Below are 21,602 nucleotides of genomic sequence, written 5' to 3'. Positions count from 1 at the left end.
TTATTACTCCCTCTGTCCCACATAATTTATACCTATTTTTTATTTTCGTCTGTCTCACATAATTTATGCATTTTAAATTTTATAATTTTCTTAATTTTAATTAAATTATTTACTTGTCTTAATCTTAATCTATAATTATTTTTATTAAATAATAATTATTTTTACTAATATATTTTTTAATTACTTACTAATTATACTTTACCTAAATTCCGGTGGCTAGGGAGTATTATTATTACATATGTTTATTTACTGAAAATTGCTTATGACTCACTCCTTAGACAAATTGCATATAGATCTATGCAATGTTTTTTGAGAAATGTAGGAGCCTTGTGGAACTTATAAGAGATTTTATGCCATATTTAAAAATATTTTTGTATTAGGTTTTGATTTTGGATTTAAATAATTATTTGATTGTCCTATAAATGGTATATTTTAAATATTAAATTAAATTTTAATTTAATAATATAAATAAAAAAAATATTTTTGAGCAGAAATTTTTTGTAATAATAATTACAATCCAAAACTCCCGCAAACAACACACTAGAATGAGTTTTATGCCGATTTTAAATCATAAAAGTGTGATAACTTTTCAAACAAGTGATTAATAAGCAATTTTTTCTTATTAAGGAGAGATTAAATCTTGAGAGCATAGTAAATGCATGGTGCCATCCAAATGAAAAAACAAAATAAGAAAGAAAACAAAACAAAATAACAAGTGAACAAATTCTACATGTCACAAAAAATAATGACAAGTTCTAAGCAATGCTAACATATCACAAAAACTATAAACTTGTGTCGAAAATGTTTTCCGACCAGCGCAATTTGCGCACCTTATTTTTCTCATGTAAAAGCCAAGACAATGCTGCATAAGTAAATGAATCGAATCACCTTTTTTTTTCCCCACTTTTCACTTCTGCACAAGGATCATAAAGAGTAGAAATTACCAGAAGTATTAGAGGTCTAAAGGCTCCCATGGACTTTGGTCCGACTGCGAAAAAATGCTTTCAACATCGATTCTAGTAGATTGTTCCCTTGGTGGGGGAGGGGGGAAATTCCAAAATGAGTCAGAAATCTCGAAGAAGATGTAGAATGCCAAAATTGATGCCAAAAACAGTCCCAAGAGCAGCAAATAAATTTGCCATTCTGCATTTGTAAGCAAGTAAGATGAAGGTTAACATTTAATCTATACTCAATTTAGTGAGAGATAAAGAGAAGAAGAGGAAACCTTTCCAATCGGCAGGGACAGTAAGTTTTGTGACCATTACTCCCCATTCATTAGAAGTAGTAAGTATTACTCTGAAAAGTGTCAAAACAAACAAACCAATAAGTTGAAGACATTATTTTCTTTACACTCAATAGCAATTAGTAACTATTATTATTATTATTATTATTATTATTTGATCGGTATAACAACAAAAAAATTTAAGGACTAAAACATAATTTTAAAAAATATTCCTCCATTTTTGGAGGAACAATTGTAATTATTTTTCGTTTCACCTCTCGCGGGGACAGAACTCCAATGTTTCAATATCTGAACCTAAGTGCAGCCTCTTGCTCCAGTGGCGAACCACCATCTTTTTCACTTCGATTACACATATATCGCCATCCTTGCTCCCCCTAAGTTTTTGAAGTTAGCTAAATTTTATTTTTTTAAGGATAACAGCTATTCATCACATGGCTTTTGGCAAAATCTGCCAAAAGCAATCAAAGAAAACAGGCAATGACAGACTATAAGAGAACAAAATAAAAAAACAACACTCGCAGCTCGGAATTTTGTGAACCTATTTATGCGGGCAGTGTTGTTATTTTCTCTAAAAATATAGTATTTTATCTTATAGAATATCACATCAAAATTACTGCTCAAACAAACAAAAGAACAAAATAGAACTCCAAAAAAAAAGAAAAAATATACATCAAAGAATCAGCCTCAATCCAGTTATTACTGTTACAAATATGTCCATTTTATTCTTAGAAACTACCATACAAAAACAATTTAGAAAAGAGTAAGATTCAAGGATAATATCTTCTTTTTAAAGCTAAAATGTTTGATAAAAAGGGGATTCAGGAGACAGAAAAACAGCACTTACAGAGCAAGATACTTCCCATCCAAACTAATGGACATTATTGAAGCAGGCTTTCCGAGTACACGCTTGTGCCCGACTTTTTTCCATGTGCTTATATCCCAAACAACAGTCAGTGCTTTAGTCCCTAGCAGACACAATCATACTTCAACTCACCAACAACTTAACAAAATAGAATTTTATGGATGACTTCATTCTTGAAAAGCAATGCAGACAAAGTGTACCTCTTTGAACTGAAGTAAATAAAAATGGCTTTGTTCCATCTTTAGAAAATCGACAAAGTTCAATCTTCTCATCCTACAAAGTTAGCAATGTAGAAATTGAACATTCAATCCACAAGCATTAGGAGAAATAGCATTATGAATTTGAAAATACATAGAACAGACAGGGTTCCTCGTCAATGTTGTAACTGGAGCACCATCATTTGTACTCCATATTCTCGCAGAACCATCAATTGATGTCGAGGCTAAGAATTCTGAGTCCAAACTGCAGAGACCAATATTGAGAACCAAGAATTTTGGTTTATATATACACTTTGAAAGTTTTGATATTATTTATCAATAAATATTTTTTCAAAAAAACCATCACATCAATATCTCTTTTCCTCTCACAAAACACCACATCAAATATTCAACCTTTTACTATTTTTAAAATATTTCAAAACTACAGAATCTTCTATCTAAACATTTAAATTTTGCATCTTTAACTCAGAAGTTCCAAAATATCACATTAAATATTTAACCTTTTACTATTCCAAAACATCAAAATCTTCTATCTACACATTTAACTTTGCATCTTTAACTCTGAAGTTCCAAAACATCACATCACAAGATATCATATCAAATACTCTAATTTTTTACCATTTCTAAAATGTTTCCAAACTCCAAAATCTTCTATCTACACATTTATTTTTACATTTTTAACTCTGAAGTTCCAAAACATCACATCCCAAGATATCATATCAAGTACTCTACTTTTTTACTATTTCTAAAATGTTCCCAAACTCCAAATCTTCCATCTAAACATTTAAATTTTGCATCTGAACTCTAAAATTCCAAAACAATCTCATCAAATACTTAACTTTTTACTATTTTCAAATGTTTCACGACTCCAAAATCTTCTATCGAAATGTTTGAATTTTGCATCTAAACAAATCAAAGAAGACACTATTATTCCACTCCAGAATAAGCAACTTTGTTACTCATAAAAAGTGTTAGATCATTAGTGTCCGGAATGTTAGTTTAAATTATATACAGTAAATTCTGAAGGTAGAAGAAATTGGCATACAGATTCAGTGAATTACTGAAAAATAATCTCAAAGATGCACATAAGCTCATTCTACCTGAAATCCATGTCTTGAAATGACTTGTGAGCTCGCGGCTCATCTAAAATGATACGCATGCTAGGCCACTCAAATATTCTAAGCGATCCGTCCTTCAAACAGAGGGGGAAAGATTTGATGGAAAGATTTGATCTTATAATTATGCATAACCTCGAATGAACATAACTGCAGATACACAAAAAGCATTGACATCTCATTAGGAAATCTTACAGCTCCACCAGTAGCAAACCTCGTTCCATCGTAGCTAAAGGCCATGCAATTTTGCCGACCAATTCCCTGCAGCGGAAGCTGCTCTGCTGCAGTAAGATTCATCTTGTCTTCCCGACCATACATGTCGAACAGTCTGCAAATTTGGACTAGATAATAAAACCCAAGACGTGAATATCCAATTCGATAATGAGAGCTTTCCCTAGACACAATTAGATACTGACTTGCAATCTCCAGTGTTGGTGGAACAAACTAATTGGTCTCCACTCGGATGCACGGCAATTTTCACCGGAATGATTCCTTCTTCGAATTCATATTTCCCCTAATTAAACAGACGCAATTGCATGATAAATTTGTAGAAATTGACACAATCAATGATACAGAAACTATTCAAATCGAATGGATTGAGAACATAAAAATAAAATTGGCAATGATACAATAACAACCTTGGGCGAAGCTGAGAGAGCAGTGGTTTTAGGATCGAAGGAGTAAATCTCGAGCGAAGATAGCGTCGATTTTCCGACGACGACCAACCGCGCGTTGTCCGGTCGGCGAATCCAGGCGGCGCAGGTTGTTGTTCCCTCCCCTGGAGCATCGAAAGCCATATCTATCCTGTGGCAAAGGAATTAACACAAAATGTGGGGATTTGTGATGTTGTGATTTAAAGAGCGTTGATGATAAAGTCGCCGGCGGAGAGAACGACGGTGAAGGGTGACGGGTGAAGGCTACAAAGTGCAAAGGTGTAATCGACAACGACAAGTGAGGAGAATATGCTCTGTTCATTCCCAAAATTCACCAACGCAGAGACAGCACTTCCAAATAATGCTTAATTTCTTTGTTCCTTCTTCAATCATCATTATTTTTTTTTTGGGTATTTGCCCATTCTGTTGTGGATGTGTGTTGCAATTAGGGTATACACATTAAATAAAATAGATATTTTATAATATTAATAATTTAATTATAATTAAATATTATATTTTTTATAAAAATAAAATAATATTAGTATTAATAAATAGTTATGAATATATAGACAAATAATAATATAATACTATTTTTGTATATTTATATCTTAAATTTAATAATTTTTCATTATATAATTTTAAACTATTGTTTTTTATATTGTTATTTAATTAATTTAATTTTAATTTTTAATTAATAAACTGATAAATAATTGATTTATATATTTTAAAGATTATTTATATATTTTTCATAATAATACAAAAAATATCGAAAATCAAAATTAATCATAAAAATAAAATTCTAAAAATTAGAAAAAAAAAATCAAAAATTAAATTAATAATAAACGGGCGGTTCAAAGATGATTCTTAAACGTTTGAACCGTTGGCAAGTCTATTTTATAGTGTTCGATTAATTTAGGTTTGTTTGGTTGTGTTTTTAGAGTATTTTGGTATTTTTAGAATAGTAAATATTTTGAAGGAAAAAAATTATTTTTTTATCTGCTCTAAATTAAAATAATTAATTTTGGTTCTATTGATTTTTTATTTTTATTTTTATTTGTATTAATTTTAGTCTTATTCCAATTAAAATTAAATAATTTTGGTCTCGTAATAGCTAAAATGATTTCGAACAACACAATGAACATGCTCATGTTTGAACATGTCTATGTTGAATTAATAAGGTCGTGGTCATGTTTAAATATGAATACGTTGGATTCAATACGGCTGTGTTGATTATCTTAAAAGTTTCGTCAATTTTTTGAGCCATTCAATGTGTCCGTGTTCAATTCATGTTAGTTATTATGAGACAAAAATTGATAAATTTTTTTCAGTAAAATCAAAATTAATTAGTATTGTTGTGACACTCCGGTCCGCAAGCCACACAAAGTCAGGCGTGTCGAGATTGTAAACTGTCCCCAAAGGTCGGCCCGAGTCCTTCCATCGCGTTTAATTCTAGAGTTCTTTTAGTAGAACTTTCGAAAAAAAATATGCACATTATTGACATGAAGTTGGCCTAGCATCGCCCCAACTTCGGAGTATTACAAATTGTTTACAATGAAACCAAAAATTTATTTTTTGTTTTTTTACAATAAATAGTATAATTTTTTATTCAATAAGAACACAAAAATATTTTAAGTAGACAAACCAAAAAAGAAAAAATAAGCATAATTTAGAAGATTATGGAAGTATATTTGAATTAAAAAAATAATTAAAAGGGTGTTTATTTGGAATTTTATTTATTTATTTTTATTTTTCTGTATTTTCTATTTTTATTTTTATTTTTTTTTGCAAAACTATTGAAAGATTATAATATTGTTACTCCCTAATTTTCAAATGAAGAGCGCAACCTAGCCCACGAAGAAGCTCAGTCCAGTCGGAGGCCCACAACAAATGAGAGTTGGATTAGTCCTAAAGCTTATTCAGGATGAAGACATATCTAATTTGAATAAGATAACATTGAAGAGAGTTGGAAAGTTGAGAAAAAAATGGGATTAAGCAGTGGGAGAAATAAGAAGTTGGTTCTTAAAATCATGAATAAGTAAAGAGAATTGAGGAACAAAATAAATTCACAAGTATTTAAAGGGGCAAAGGATTGAGAGGAGAGATAAACACATCTCATCCAGAACAGCAAATTCAACTCTTTTCTTTCTACTTTTTATTCGTGCATTATTATTGCTTTTCTATTTGATTTTTTTGTTCATAAATTCTTGTATTCAATTTAATTCATTTCTTGAGCAAATTTTCTTAACTTTTCTTTTTCAATCCAGTATTTCAATTCCTGCAAATTTTTATACCAATTTATTTTTGCTCGAAACTTAGCTCAAATACTTTTTTTGAGTAGGCCGGAAAACCCAATTATTGTCAATTTCGATTGGCTTAAACCCTTTGGGCCGCTATCGACGAATTTCAGCGACGACAGATTGGCACATCTAGTGGGACTCCGACGAGTCTTGCACTTTTTATGTAACTGAGGAGTCGCAAATTACTATCGCTGGAGATAGTTAAGATGTCAAAGGAAGAGGAAATCACCAGTGAAACTTCCAAGATCAAATTCGTGGGGAAATCCGATATGCCCTCCACGACTCAACATTGACGTTCTCTCGGTATTTTGCCAACATTTTCAAGCCCATCATCCGAAACGAAATTACATGGACGAGAGAGCAGAAGCTGCGAAAGGGCAAAACACCGGTGACCAACCCCGGAAATGATGAAAATGCTCTTCCAGCAATGGCAGCAAGGGGGGCACATCCAGATATCCCCCTACGACGCTCCAGTATGGTAACGTAACCATACCAAACAAAAGAAACGAAAACAATAACCCCTCGGATGAGACAGTGGCTGAAGAACCTTTGCGGTCCTAGGGCAGACCACTGTAAGACCACCGGCATATCAAGGACATTCCGGGTGCAGTAGGTACACGCTAGCAACTTCCCAATGGCACAACAATCATTTGTTTGGTGGCGTAAGCGTGCCAACATCACGGAGGTGAACGGTCAAGGAAACATTCCTGTCGGAGGAGGAGGTACTGATCTTTGGGGGGGCATGACCAACCACGGCTTCAACACCTCCGGTCGCCCCATCAACTCCGGGGATCACTTGGGGGCATCCGCACCAGCTCCGAGTATACCTTGGGGGCAGCCTCACCTCCTCCATGACCCTGAGGATCAGCCCTTTCGGCCGTTGCAGCGGCGTGGGGATCAAATGTACCGATTCCATCGGCATCGCCTCCGTACTTATTTAAAAAAATAACATATAATTGATAAATAATTGTGTGCATTATTTCTTTGAATTAAAAATTTATGAATTATATCATGCTTAAATTTTCAAAATATATATTTTGTTTTATCATTTTTGTCCGCCCCATTCAAAAGTATCAATTCTTCTTTCTAGTAAAAGTAATCACATACTAATATCAAATTGATTTTAACTTTTATTTAAATTATAAATATACACAAACCATTACTTTATACATCAAGTCAAAGGAAAATTTTTTAAAACTTCTAACATATTTCCACTAATCAATAAAATATTATTATTTTTTAATCTACTATAAAACTGCAAAGTGCCCTTTCAAATGGGACGGAGGAAAATTTTTCTTTTGTTTCTCTATTTTTATTACAAATGAAAAATGCTCAAGAAACTTACAAAAAATTTTATGCTTGAAGTCCATAGATTGCAAATAACATTTTTTAAAAAAAATGAGATCACTAGTGTTGCTTGCTAAATTAAAAGTTTTATTAAGGGTGGATGTGTTTGAGGGTTTGGATTTTGAATTGAGATTTGAATAGTAAAAATTTTGAATTTGAATAGTTGTATAATGTGATATAAATATATGTCGATGTGATGTTTTGAATGTAAAATCGATTTTTAGTATAATATAAAAAATGAAAAATAGATGTTTGATTTGATGTTTTTTTGGGAAGAAAAATGAGATGAATAGTATATTTAAAATCCAATCCTCCAAACAAACACACCCTAAGACTTTTATTAACATTTAAAAATATTTTCAGGTTTATTCATGAATCTTTGACTCGTCGATTATTGTAGTTGTTTATTTTTTTGAATAAAAATTTATATTGTTAGTGAACTATTATTATTTTAATAAAATAAATATATATGCATTAAAAAATTAATAATAATTCAAGTCAAGTTCGAATTCAAGTTCTGCGAGCCGAACTTGAACCACTATTTCAGTCCAAATTTATAAACGAACTGAGCCAAATCTTTAATGATAACATATTCAAGTCAAATTCGAACACCAAATATTCGAATTTACTCGGTTCATTGAACAATTCTACATATAATAAACATAAACAATAAAATGGATCTACTATTAATTAAAGTCAACGACCCTACATTGAAATAAATATGTCTATCAAATAGTGTCAATGTTGATTCTTCCAAATATTTCTTGCCAATACAAAAAGTCATATTTGATTGATGGAGACATTTGGATTATCATCTTGAAGAAACTATCATTGATATGATTGAAGAGGAGTTTTATCGACCTAATCAAATGTTTATTTTTAATGTATTAGAGTTCTGTATAATTAAAAGTATGCTACAATATAATTATACTCATTTATTAGATTATTAATAAAATCAAACTTCCTGATAGAAGTATTTTTTAATTCTACTTATTAAATTATCTAAATTAATCGTTTTTTTAAATACTTAGAAATATTTTATATAAATATAATAATAATTTTTTTGTTTAATATATTTTAATTTTATTTTAAATGTAAATTATATATATTTTTTAAAATTTTTAATCAATAACATAAATGATCAGAATACTATAAAATATGTTACTAAAACTTAATTTATAAATTTGAGTACAAAATTAAATATATTTAATAAATAATATAAATATATCAAATTATATATATACATATTTTTTCATGACAATAACTCAATTAAAATTTAATATTGTTATATATTATATTGCTATAATTGAAAAGAAAAAAATATAAAATAAATTATATTACAATAATTATTGATAACATTAGAGTATTTTTTGTAAGAAAAAATAAATATACCATATAATCAAACACGCTAAACATAATATAATTTATCTAATATTTAATCATACAAAATAAATATTATATTAGTTAGTCCATTGATTTTAATCCATTTAAATAATATAGATATTATAATACAATCCTTCAAGTGAAATGACTCTACATGTAAAGCTGCCGAAAATTTACATAGTATGAAAATCTGTTTAGAGCACGGTACGGTATAAAAAATAAGTATTTAGACTTAAAAAAATATGTTGGAAAAATTTTTAGGCCGGGTGAGATAGGCACGGTCTAAAATTCGGATCGTGCCGGCGCCTGTACGCATCGGACCATGCCTGGCCATGCACGATTTATCAAATAAAATTTTAATATATATTTAATATAAATTTCTTAATTATCAATAAAAATATCTTTTATATCCTAATTGTATTTATTTAAATTAACATACTTTATTTTTAATAAAAAAAATTGTGCAAAAAAAAATTAAAAATAAAAATATTTTAAAATTTAAGCCGGCACTCTATGGCACAATTTGAACCGAGCCGTGCCTGGGCTTAAGCTTTCAAGCCCAATTTAAAACTGGGCCAGGCCTACTCTGGCGTGGAATAAAAAAAATGAGTTGGGCTAGTCTTGCATGACACCGAACTAGCCCGAAACTGCCATTACTACTTATATGCCCCCCAAGATAGTTATTGTACAATGAGATTTTTGCCTTGGGTCACATATGACGACAATTAGCCTGTTGATATGATCAAATTATCATGGTGTTAATTTGATTTTGTAGGTATAAATCAGCAAGACAAACAGTGCATTGATATATATAGTACAATATAATGTAGCACATAGAAACATGTATTATGTCGTATATATATTATACTACATGAAAATATATCATGTGTTGTTATAATATGTGATGTACATTATATTATTATGTTTATCAAATATGTGTTATCCGTCTCGCTAGTTTGTGTTGACCTAATCAAATCAGAAGAACCATGTTGATTAAATTGATCAGCACAAAAATCAGACCATGTCACATATAATGCAAAAAGACAACATTTGTTAACTGTTTAGAACATGTTGATTTTAATTTATATGAGTTGCACATTCGAATATATCGTAGCATAACCAAAACAAACACTGATTAAAAAGAACGAAAGAGATCTTAAAATACATTTTGTTGAAATTGATATTAGATTCGAGATATAATATTAGATTCAAGCTTTTTGCACACTTTTTGGCCAATTAGATGAACAGATCAAGATCAAGACATGAACATCTCATTGGATAAGTTTGTTGAGAAATCTAATAAAATTATGAAATCAAAGATCATGATTAGATTTGAATTGTGCTTCCATATCTTTGAAAGAAGATAGCATCGTCGATGTTTCTTACTTCTCAAAAAATTGTAGAAGACTCTTACAAGAGAAGTTAGGTGAAGATGTCATCGAAAAACAGTACAGGTGTTCTTCATGAATATCCTATTATTAGTGTGTTATGTTTTTTTGGGATGTATTTTAGTTTGTTTCATTTTTAGGTTATATAGTTGGGCAAATGCCTTATAAATTATTAGTCATCTAAATGTTTTTTTTTTTTTTGAGTTGTCGTAAAAGAAAATATATATTTATATTTTTGTTTCATTTTTTAGTACAAAAAATATTATTTTATATTGTTTTACTATAAAAAATTAATAATAATGATTTATTTTTACTAAAATTCATGCTCAAATAGACATAACCACAAATAAATTATTGTTAGTGCTACAAAAGTGATAATTGATACTTTGGATAAAAACCTCCAGGATGTAGACATGTTAACCATATTTTGAGTTTTTTCTTCCCCAATATTCAACACATTCAAACCCGTGCTATTTTATACTTCTATTATTGTTATTATTATTATTATTGTTTTTACAGGAATTGTCCCAAAATGCTTGTAATGAAAGGTATTTCCATTCATTTTTAGACAAAAACTAATACAAATATATTTAATATTTTCTTAAAAGCAAACTTTTTTAAAGTCAATCAAAAGAGTCTATCAAGACGAATTTGAAAAATACTAGAAATTACGAATTCTCACGTCATATAAAAAAAATAAAAAAATAAAAAAAATTCCAAATTAAACTTTAAAAAAAAAAGAAAAAGAAAAAATATAAACTTAGGAATTATCGCGTCAACATTTATCAAAAAAAAAAAAAAAACTCTCAAAAAATATCAAATTCAACGTCTATTTCTATTAAAAATATCATATCATAAATCTATTTTTGCATCAAATGCAATAACATCTAACAACTATTTTCCATTGTATTTCCAAAACAATTCATAATACCAGAACACTTCCACCTAAACAAACGTTAGATGTTTACCTCTCATTTTCAGGCACCCATCAAACTCCCTACGACCTCGTGTAAGAAGTTGTAAAACCAAATATAGAATAAAAACAAGAAACATTTTTCATCACCATATGTAATAATCCGTACAAAAGCACAACATCACAAACAAACGATCAACCAAACCAAACAAAGCCGCCCACACTAGTCCATATCACCAGTTGCCAAAACACATATCACAGCCATATTTCTATTTTGAAAAAAATAATAATAATAAAATAAAATAATACTAACAAAAAAGCTGCGCCTGCACTGCATAACCTCCAAAGAACTGATTGAATTAATAAGTATGTATGTATAATGCTCAAGAATTCTGAATAAATCATACATTTTATGGGAGAGGGCCGTCGATTTCAGGAAGTCAAAATGTTCAAATACAGAGGGCAGTAAAATCACCCTAGCATGGTAAAATTCTACACTAGACAGAAAACAAGAGTGGACTAATTCTTAGTGTATACCGAAGGGCGTGAAGTTTGCATAGTGATGGTGTCTAGAACAACAACAAGCACACAAATTACGCCGGGTTCTTGGATATGGGTATAGTGTTTAAAGTGTTTCCAATATGAATACAAGACAACGAAAAGTGTTGACAAACCTTGATTTAGGCTGTAGTTCTGACTGGAAGATTAGTCTGTGGTTGCTGGATGGCTACTCACATTAGAGCTCACAGTGGATGAAGATGAAGATGACAATACTGCCTTTCCCTTGATATCAAATGTTCCAGGATCTAGTTTTTTCTCATTGCTTGACTGCAGAAGCTTGAGCTGGCGCTGTAGAAACTGGTTGTAAAGTATAAGGTACTTTGTATTAGAAGGTTCTAATAATATTTACATATGACGAGAGCAGATTAATATTTTGAAACTAGGAAAAGCAAGCATGCATGGTTTTGGAAGTACATGTTTTGTAGCAGCTACCTCAGTCTCATTGTTGAGATCTGCATTTATTCAATTATCTATTATGTTTTTATGGGGACAAAGAGTATAAGATGCTCTAATCATGAATCGGATCGTTATACGAATGACAAAAGTGAGATCACCAATCATCTCAAACTTCATCTTCACACACAGACATTTATAAGGGGCAAAAAAATATATTGTCAGGTAAAAAACTTGCCCATGAAATAAGAAAAATTGCTTGGTCAGACAGATCTGATAGGAAATACCTCAATCTGTAGCTCAATTAGTTTTATTTGTAAATCATGCTGAGAGACAGATGCACTTCCCACCCCAAGTTGACCATCTTCATCCGGAAACTGGGAAGGGACAAAAGTACCTTGAGGTTCTTGTAAAAAGGTCATGTTTGAAACTCCACTGCCGAGATCTGCCATTACTGTGTTTCCAGAATGTTGAAGTGACTGAGGAAGTGTAGCAAATCCAGGTGACCTGTGCATGCGTTTGAATTGTTAAGCGTCTGCTCTGGTTTAGAAAAGGGGGGAAATTTTGAAAAACAACTGACCCAGGAAATCATTCATGGATATATCAAAAAGACAGAATGGAGATTTAAGAATAAATCTACCCATTCATAATCCCGAACTTAAATGATATATGTCCCTTATTATGCATCCCAGAAATGAAAAGCTCAAAATCATTTATAACCTAGCATTCCCATCTGTTCGAATTTCATCAAGTGTACTAAACGGTATAAAAAAAAGTGCATACCGCATAAAAGTGTTAGGAGATGGATAAACGAAAGATTTCTCATATATAGAGGCAGCGGAAGCAGCAGCTTGAAGTCTTGCCTGATGATGACTGACATTACCATTTGCCACACCTCCACTAACAGACCCTTGAGACGATGTCCCGGAAGTGCTAGGACCTGCATTGCATCAGATGTACCATGAAAAGTGCAATAGAATGAAGACTAGAATGCACAGCATGGAGCATAAGCAACAAATGAACCTTCAGAAAGTAGTCATAGAATGCAGAGAAACACAAACACAATAAACCTTATTGCGAAGAATAAACATTCAAGGAAAACCAATTCTTCCTGCTACTAAGCCAAAGCTGTCTTCAATAAAAAAAAAAAAAATCTAAAAACTTCTATAACGTAGAGGAACCCCTTATTTATATTTGACCTAAATGGACCCTTTATATATATATGGGCTCATTTACATGGACTATAGACATATTAAATAAAAAACTCAAAAATAAAATAAAATTCCACTCTTAAGTCATCAACTTTCTTGTCTAATGTAAACTTTGATATTGTTTGACCTCATAAGAACTCCATCTCCCTTAAAAACCGCCTTGTCCTTAATGTAGGACTTAGAAAACTGATTATGCAACTCCCCCTTGTTGATCCAAACCGAGTCCTAATCTCCTAAAACCAGCCAGCTTACCGGGGACAGCGACATTGTGGAACTCACTAGAGTAGTATTCATGCTTGGTTGTATAATCTTTGCAAGAAGCATATCCTTTATGACTCGTTCAATCTTGTCCATTCAATAGTTGTGGACTCTGCACTAGTGACACCTATCATAGCAGCGATCGTCACCAACTCCTCACACATCGTCACTAAGCCATCAATATGGCAGTTTTTTCTCCATAGGTTTCCAACCTTTTCGTAATGTCAAGATGGATTTGAGCGGTCTCTTCCCTCAAAATCCCGACCAATTCTTTCACGTCACTTAGATGTTCTACTCCAGTATTGATATCCGGCGGGTAGGACCAATAGGTAGAACACAGGGTAAAATATAAAACATAAACTTTATTCCTAATGCAAATAATAAATTTGCAAAGGAAAACCAGTTCTCTGGGTACCAAGCCGGAGCTGTCTTCAATAAAAAACCTAATAATCTCTTGAACTTAGAGGAGCCCGTTAGTTATATTTTACCTAGATGGACCCTTATATATATGGGTTCATTTACATGGACTAAAGACCTTAAAGAAAGACTCAAAATAAAATGAAAAAAAACAAAACCTAAGTGAGCTTGTTCCTTTCTTTGTCTAACATAAACGTTAGTATTATCAGACCTTATCCAGGTCAATTTGATGTGCATACTAAGTAATCTGATTAAGGGTTTACCTCACAACATCTCCTCAACATGATTAAGCTCTATTTTAGTAACAAGCCAAAAACATGAAAAGCAGCACAGTCGCACTCAAAAGAAGAATTATATACCTTGCTGTTGACTATTAGCTGTTGATCCAGAAGTTGATGTTCCATTTTCAGCTGGTACAACAAGTGCTCTACATGTTGGGCACGTGTTCTGTCTTTCCAACCAAGATCTAAGGCAGTGTACATGGAAAAGATGCCCACAGATAAGTTTCTTAGCTGTAGTCATCTCTTCACGACATATAATGCAGGTAACATCGCTCCTAGACAATGAGGAAGAGGAAACAAAAACAATTGAGAATGATCAGATGAAGCCAAGTACTTGTTCCAATCAAGTAAAAGTCTGCTTACGAAATGAGCTCCTCGGCTGTTGCATCTGGGAAACGATCATTCATATTTGAAGTTATCTTGCGGTACCGTATGTAATCAGCCACACGGATTTTGAAGTTACGGAATGTCTCATACAGCTCCCGAATTAAGTGAAGAGGCACACCATAATTCCTGGGGTGATGAAAGGAAAATTAATAGTACCACACAAATATTTATGGAACAACACTAATCGAATTGATAAGAAAGAAGTGATAATTATGCTCATAAACAGAGATCATCATTGCTTCACTTGCCAGGGAACCGCAGCTATGTTTACTAATCAGTTGCCCATATAAGATTTCAAAGAAATGCTTCAGCTTGCAGAAGTATATACATGACAACAACAATACGTAGAAACATTGTCATTAACTAGAGCACACAGGCACAGGCACCAGTCAAACTCTGAACCGGAACAAAAAACTTCAAAAGCAAATATTCCATATAGAGAAGTACATGGGAATGCACACCAAAATAGGTGAATAATAAGCATGAACTGGAGAAAAGAAAGACAACCTAAGCATTTTGCCATTATTCATGTAGAAGAATTGAGTTGAGTGGTTACTTACACAAAAATAACCAGGAAGAAGCACATATACATAGTCAAGTGAAGTAAGTCCCGGACCAGCTCCAAGTAAAAGGTGTAGACAGCCTTCTTTTCCCACTGCCCCTCCATAAGCATGTCAATGACGTAGAATGTATACTTCACAAATGTTGCAACAGTTGTCGTCGCCAATATCATGTATCTAACATAAACAAATAAACCAGAACAATAACATTTAAAAACAGTTTCAGCAAAAACATGATCAAATAAATATCATATGGTCCGAGAAAATTACTCAAAGGAGAAAAACAAGGAAACTGATGCCTGTCTGGTTTCCACCAAATATTTGACTGAATTATACAGAAATATACTGTCAATGAGGAGAAGGAATCCCATGAATGAAACAATGCGGAAGTGAGAAAGCTTAGGGACTGATGGTGTTGTTTCAATGTATTCAACCCTCTTTTGGGCCAACCAATGCAATGCCTTTATCAAAAGTAAAGCAGTAACCATGGCAAGAAACGAAACTGAGAAATCTTGTCTAAAAATAGTGATTGCAAACAGTATTTCCATAACTTCCCGCCATGACTGCTCATTTAGCCTCTCAACTTCTGCTTCCCGCAGTGAGCCAAGAAATACTTTTTTGGTAAATTGCCACAAGATACACATAAAAACCAGGCCCATGTTCAAGAGGAGGACCAAGCTGATCTTTGAAGTTGACAAGTAAACCATTGCAGGATAAAACTGGCATCTACTGTTAAAGGCATGATATATAATAGCCAATGTTGCCAATAAGCTGACTCCAGCATAAGTTTGCAGCCTCATCATTTCTACTTTGTTCCCTGCACATTACATACAATCAATAGTTCAACCTACATAGTACCTACAAAATATGGATTTGTATAGATTGACTGTTACCATGTGCCTGAATCTTCAAAATAGATAAATAGAACATAAAAGCAACTCCCACAAACCTTCAATCCCAACTTCTGTCACAAATTTCATTAAGTTTCTAGGAAACAATTGGATGCTAGAAAACATCAATATATATGATTCAATTTTACTAACAAAATTATTTCACAACAACGAATTACGGGAGTGCATCACATATGCATACCAAGTCCTCTAAGTCCTAACCAAAGTAGAAATTTCGAAATGAGCACAAATCAACAAGTTCTAGAACATAAAAATCGCAAAGACAACATTAAAATCCAAAAGAAAGCCCCGCGGAGAATTCCATACATCAATACAATGCCAACAAAATATATAAAACATTTTGTGCACAATCCGAAAATTCCGCACCTAAATCTTAGGTCTAAGAAATTTAGCAGAAATGAAACAATCAAATCCCTAAATTATTCAATATAATATAATATATATATATAATCTAACACTAGCGAGGGACGCGAGGAGGCATATCGTGGATCTTGTACATACAGGATAACGAATTACAAGAGCAAGAAAGTGAACAATTAAGAAGAAAATTGTGAGAGAAACAAAACGATGAAGTACCAATACGGTTGAAGGAGTCCGAGCCGTACGAGAGTCGCCGGCGGCGGAGGGAGTCGAATCGTCGGTAGGGCTATTTTGTAAAAAATATAAATACGCCTGCCAGTTTTCAAAACGACGCTAAGATTCTAAACATTAAACTTAATCAAGTCAAGGTAGAAAAAATGTGTGGAAAATATGAATACGGTCATCATATAATCAAAATATGTACTATTAATTTTTGTATTACTTAAGAAAAATAAAAAAATAATTAAAAAGAAAAAAGTTAATTTTAATTTTATTATAAATAATTTTAATTAATTTTAATTTTAGGCCATGACAATATAACATTCATACGGCTATCGCCGGTTCCCAGTTCCACGTCGGTCGATTTTTTTGAACCGAAATCTGCCGGTTCGAACCAGTGAGTTTTTATTTTTAAGGGTGTTTTGTTTAGGAGATTGAATTTTAAATACACTATTATCTCATTTTTTTTTCCAAAAATATCAAATCAAATACCTATTTTTTATTTTTTATATTATACTAAAAATTATTTTAGATTCACACTATTGCATAAATACCTATTTATATTTCAATTTCAATTATTTAAATTCAAATTTAAATCTCAACTCAAAATTCAAATCCCAAACAAACACACTTATATTATTAACCTGATAGGGGCACTAAGCACCGGGCGAGCAGCAAAAGGGTAGGGGAATGCACACAGATGTGTGATGTTTTTATTAGGGTAAATTTTTTGAATAAAATGAATATTATATTTATAATAAAAAAATACTATATATTATTTTATAAAAATAAGAGTAATATAAATATTAATAAAAAAAAATTATGAATAATATAAAAAATAATATTTTCACAGGTTCAAATTTTTTATATATATATTTTTAATTTTTATATGTTCCATGAAAATTGATATTTTTTATTTTTATACAATTTATTAAATCAAAATATATTTGATAAATATAAATTAATTTAATTAATTAAATTACATATAATATCGTATATCAATTCACTCAAAATTTCTCCATTTTCATCTATCTTAAAACAAAAATAATTAAATAAATTTATCTAAATTTAAAATTATATCGCTTTTCTAAAATTAATTTATGTGAATTATTTTGGAACACATGGAGTATAATATTATTTTTGGATATTTATATGTTAGTTTTTATAAATTTTTAATATATAATTATATTTAATTTAAATTATATTATTATCTAATACACTAATTTTTTTATAATTTATTTTATTTGATATTTAACTTAACTATTTATTATTTTTATTAATTTTAATACGGTAACAATCTAATCCATTATTATTTATATAATTTTTACACAATATATAAATAATTGATATATATCTAAATAAAATTTGAATTGAAATTAACAATTTTTAAATAATTTTAAATTTTAGAAAAATAAAAAATACAGTAATAAATATATATTGGCGGTTCAAATCAAAATTGGTGATATTTAAACCGAAAATTCAATTTTGAAATTATAATCGAAACTGTTAAACCAAAATTGTAACCATGATTCGAAAGATTCTATTTTAGCTCAATTTTCCGATGTACCGAAATCAACAGTTTCAAACAGTAACCAATAATTCAAACTGTTTGGACAAATCTACTTTCAAGTCTTATATGAGGCACATAGTTCATTTAATGTGACTTGTTTTGTCAGATCTAATTTGCACGCTATTAGATTCGATCGAAAATTTACCCATAGCGTACTCTAAAAGGTTAACTCACCCTCGCGGAATCGCGACCAACCACTATTTCATCTCCGTTATCCATGGAACCCGCCTTGTGACACATAAGTCATAGGTGATCATTGTCCGATGCGTAGGCCAAAAATTCTCTCACAAAATAATCTATTTTCACTTTACAATCTCTCAAGATAATTTGTTTTTATACGTAGTTTTAAAAATATTAGTATTATATTGAGATATAGTAGGAATAAAATAGAAATGACTAAAATAACCTTATTTGTATATGTGATATAAAAGTAATGATATTTGTATAATATATTGTAAGTTGTAAGAGTATTTGTAATATTAGATATATAGTACAATTACTAAAAAAAGGAAATGATTACTTTATTATGGGATAGACTAAAATGAGACAGACTAAAATGAAAAAATAGATACTTTGTTATGGGACGAAGAGAGTATTTCTTGACGGTATAATCTAACAAATTAGGATATTAATCAAACAAATGCAGATTAAAATTATAGTACATTTTTGCTCCAACCATTATATGTGTGTATATATATATATATATTAGTAAAATCATGACTCCAACTGACAAGAGCTCTTTAGAAAGTAATAATATTTCATCATTTTGGTTGGAGTTATATTAATATATATATACGTTTTTTTTCTTTTCTTTTTTTTTCTTTTTTTTTTTTTTTAAAAAAAAGAACATATCCAAATCAACAAAATCTTATTTAGATGGGTTTGACTGGAAATCCATTTAGAAATGGTCAAACAAAAAATAAATCAAACTTTAAGGAAATAAGAAACTTTTAGGTTGCATGTCTGTTTATCTTTTTAAGAGTTTTTAGTATTTAGTTATTATTAAAAAATATGGAATTAAATACTTATTTTTATGTTTTTATAATTTAGTAAAAAAATTAATTTTATATTTAAATATTATATCAACACATATTTATATTAATGTTGATGGTAAAATTTTAACAAATTAAAAGTAAAATTTGAAAATATATTTCGAACTTGAACAATACAACTTGGAACTATAAATCCTCAAATGAAAAGAAAAATGAAAGTTGAAAAGAATAACGGGAAATAAAATGATGATCCAAATGAGATTCTTTTGGAATTTTGTCTGATTGAAGATGTCTTTCATCTATCGTTGAAGCTGCTTAAATACGTATAAAACCAAACAATCCATAACCACTTCTATGGCGGTTACCCTTGAACCGCCCAAAAAACTGCTTTCACGTCGGTAATTATAAAAAAAATTGCTTCCACGTTGGTTACAAACCGTCCAAAACCACTTCCTCGTCGGTTACCGATTTGAATCGTCCGAAACCGCTTCTTAGTCGGTAACCTTTGTGACCAACCGACCAGCCATCCCAGCAAAACCATTTCCACGTCAGTTACCTTTGTAGCCGTCCCAAGGCCCAAACTCAGACAAAAACTGTCCGTAGGGGCAACCGTTCGACCACTTTAGCCCCAACAACCATTCGACCGAATGACTCTAGCCCTCCATTGGAACTGGATCCATCCAGTCATCATTCCTAGGCTCAAACTCTAACCCTATTTTTTTGTGCTCAACAACTTGCCTCCTTCTTCTTTGACTCCCAAACATCACTCTCGATCGGCACAAGAAGTGTTGTTTGGGTCTGCAACAAAAATTGAGAGTCTTTAACTACCAACCCCATTGTTTTATGCGTCAAGTCGGTTGCCGATAAGGTATTCTTGGCTCTCTTTCCTGACCACACTACCAGCTTCTCCTGATCAACAACCAACTGACCTGCCAACAACTGACCTTTCAGCCACAAATTCTTCGGTGGTTGAGCTCCCATCTTTGGGTCCTCTGGTTGGCCCTTTCAAAGCCGGCTAACCAGCGACCGACCCTCCAGTGGTTGACTCTCCTGAGGCCAACTGACTTCCCGCTGGAGACGAGTCTGGTAGATATATCCTGAGGCCAACCGACTTCCCACTGGACGGCTATCTCCAATCCTTCCCATGTAAGGCCAACCGACTTCTCCCAGTATTGGATGATTCAGAACTGGAATGAGATCATGAGGATGACCTCCAGGTCGATCATCCCTTTGTCAAAGTCGGTCATCCTTCTGTTGAAACGGCTCAGGCCGAATCCCCAAAGGGATATTATTTGGAAAAGTGAGGGGAGTTTTCCCTCTCTCTGCCCTAGTAGGGATTATAGCACTTGGAATGGTGCTATCCACGAATGAAAACCCTGTGATAGCACTTGGAATGGTGTTGTCCACGAATGATGGCCCTATGATAGCACTTGAAATGGTGTTGTCCACAAATGACGGTCCTACGATAGCATTTGGAATGGTGTTGTCCACGAATGATGGCCCTAGGATAGCACTTGGAATGGTGTTGTCCACAAATAAAGGCGCTGTGAAGTTTGCTTGAAAGCGCAAAAGGGACATTCTTGGAGGTGAAGGCGCGGAGTGAAGTGTGACTTTTGACAGGGCTTGACTTAACATGTTATGTATCAAGTTTTATTGCTCGTGCAACATTATATGCAAGGTTGTTGTTTGCTTATTATTCATTTGTTGAACATGATTTAACCATTCCGATGGTATTTGAGAGATGATCCCTGTAGTGAGGATTGATGGTGGCGTTGCCGTGGTGGCCCTGATAGCTGTGCTGAGGCTTTGAGATTGAGAACCTGCCATGAAGTTCCTTACAATAATTTGATCGGAGTTGTATGAAATTTTCGTTAGACATATGATCAATTATTATTATTTTTTTTCCACTGTGGTCACCAATTTGTTGATGGTAAAATTTCAACAAATTAAAAGTAAAATTCGAAAATATATTTCGAATTTGAACAATAAAACTTGGGACTATAAATCCTCAAGTGAAAAGAAAATGAAAGTTGAAAATGATAACTGAAAATAAAATGATGATT

The 21,602-nt window shown here is 31.8% G+C and overlaps 2 protein-coding genes across 3 annotated transcripts; both read right to left on the bottom strand.

The window, feature by feature from the left end:
• Positions 1-689: 689 nt before the first annotated feature.
• LOC127264214 (SEC12-like protein 1) lies at positions 690-4,497 on the bottom strand. Its single transcript, XM_051293671.1, has 10 exons — positions 4,077-4,497; positions 3,855-3,952; positions 3,634-3,766; positions 3,424-3,515; positions 2,468-2,567; positions 2,306-2,378; positions 2,088-2,208; positions 1,498-1,617; positions 1,226-1,296; positions 690-1,143 (listed from the first exon to the last, which is right to left on the bottom strand). The coding sequence occupies exons 1-10, from the start codon at positions 4,233-4,235 to the stop codon at positions 953-955; spliced, it is 1,158 nt and encodes a 385-aa protein (XP_051149628.1). The 5' UTR covers positions 4,236-4,497; the 3' UTR covers positions 690-952.
• A 7,312-nt stretch (positions 4,498-11,809) lies between these two features.
• Positions 11,810-17,140, bottom strand: LOC127264063 (ERAD-associated E3 ubiquitin-protein ligase HRD1B-like). Of its 2 annotated transcripts, XM_051293420.1 has the most exons (9): positions 16,975-17,140; positions 15,758-16,304; positions 15,488-15,664; positions 14,904-15,053; positions 14,619-14,815; positions 13,157-13,313; positions 12,661-12,880; positions 12,395-12,432; positions 12,156-12,277 (listed from the first exon to the last, which is right to left on the bottom strand). In XM_051293420.1, exons 2-8 carry the CDS (start codon positions 16,288-16,290, stop codon positions 12,409-12,411), a joined length of 1,458 nt encoding a protein of 485 aa, XP_051149377.1. In that variant the 5' UTR covers positions 16,291-16,304; positions 16,975-17,140; the 3' UTR covers positions 12,156-12,277; positions 12,395-12,408. The 2 variants fall into 2 exon arrangements, with proteins under 2 accessions (XP_051149376.1, XP_051149377.1); XM_051293419.1 differs by lacking the exon at positions 12,395-12,432 and having other exon boundaries at positions 11,810-12,277.
• Between the last annotated feature and the right edge of the window lie 4,462 nt (positions 17,141-21,602).

This window comes from Andrographis paniculata, unplaced genomic scaffold (assembly GCF_009805555.1).
Source record: "Andrographis paniculata isolate CXL003 unplaced genomic scaffold, ASM980555v1 Contig69END, whole genome shotgun sequence".
Classification (NCBI taxonomy): Eukaryota; Viridiplantae; Streptophyta; class Magnoliopsida; order Lamiales; family Acanthaceae; genus Andrographis; species Andrographis paniculata.
The sequence above is the reverse complement of the archived record's forward strand: the minus strand, read 5'-3'. Positions and strand labels throughout refer to the sequence as shown.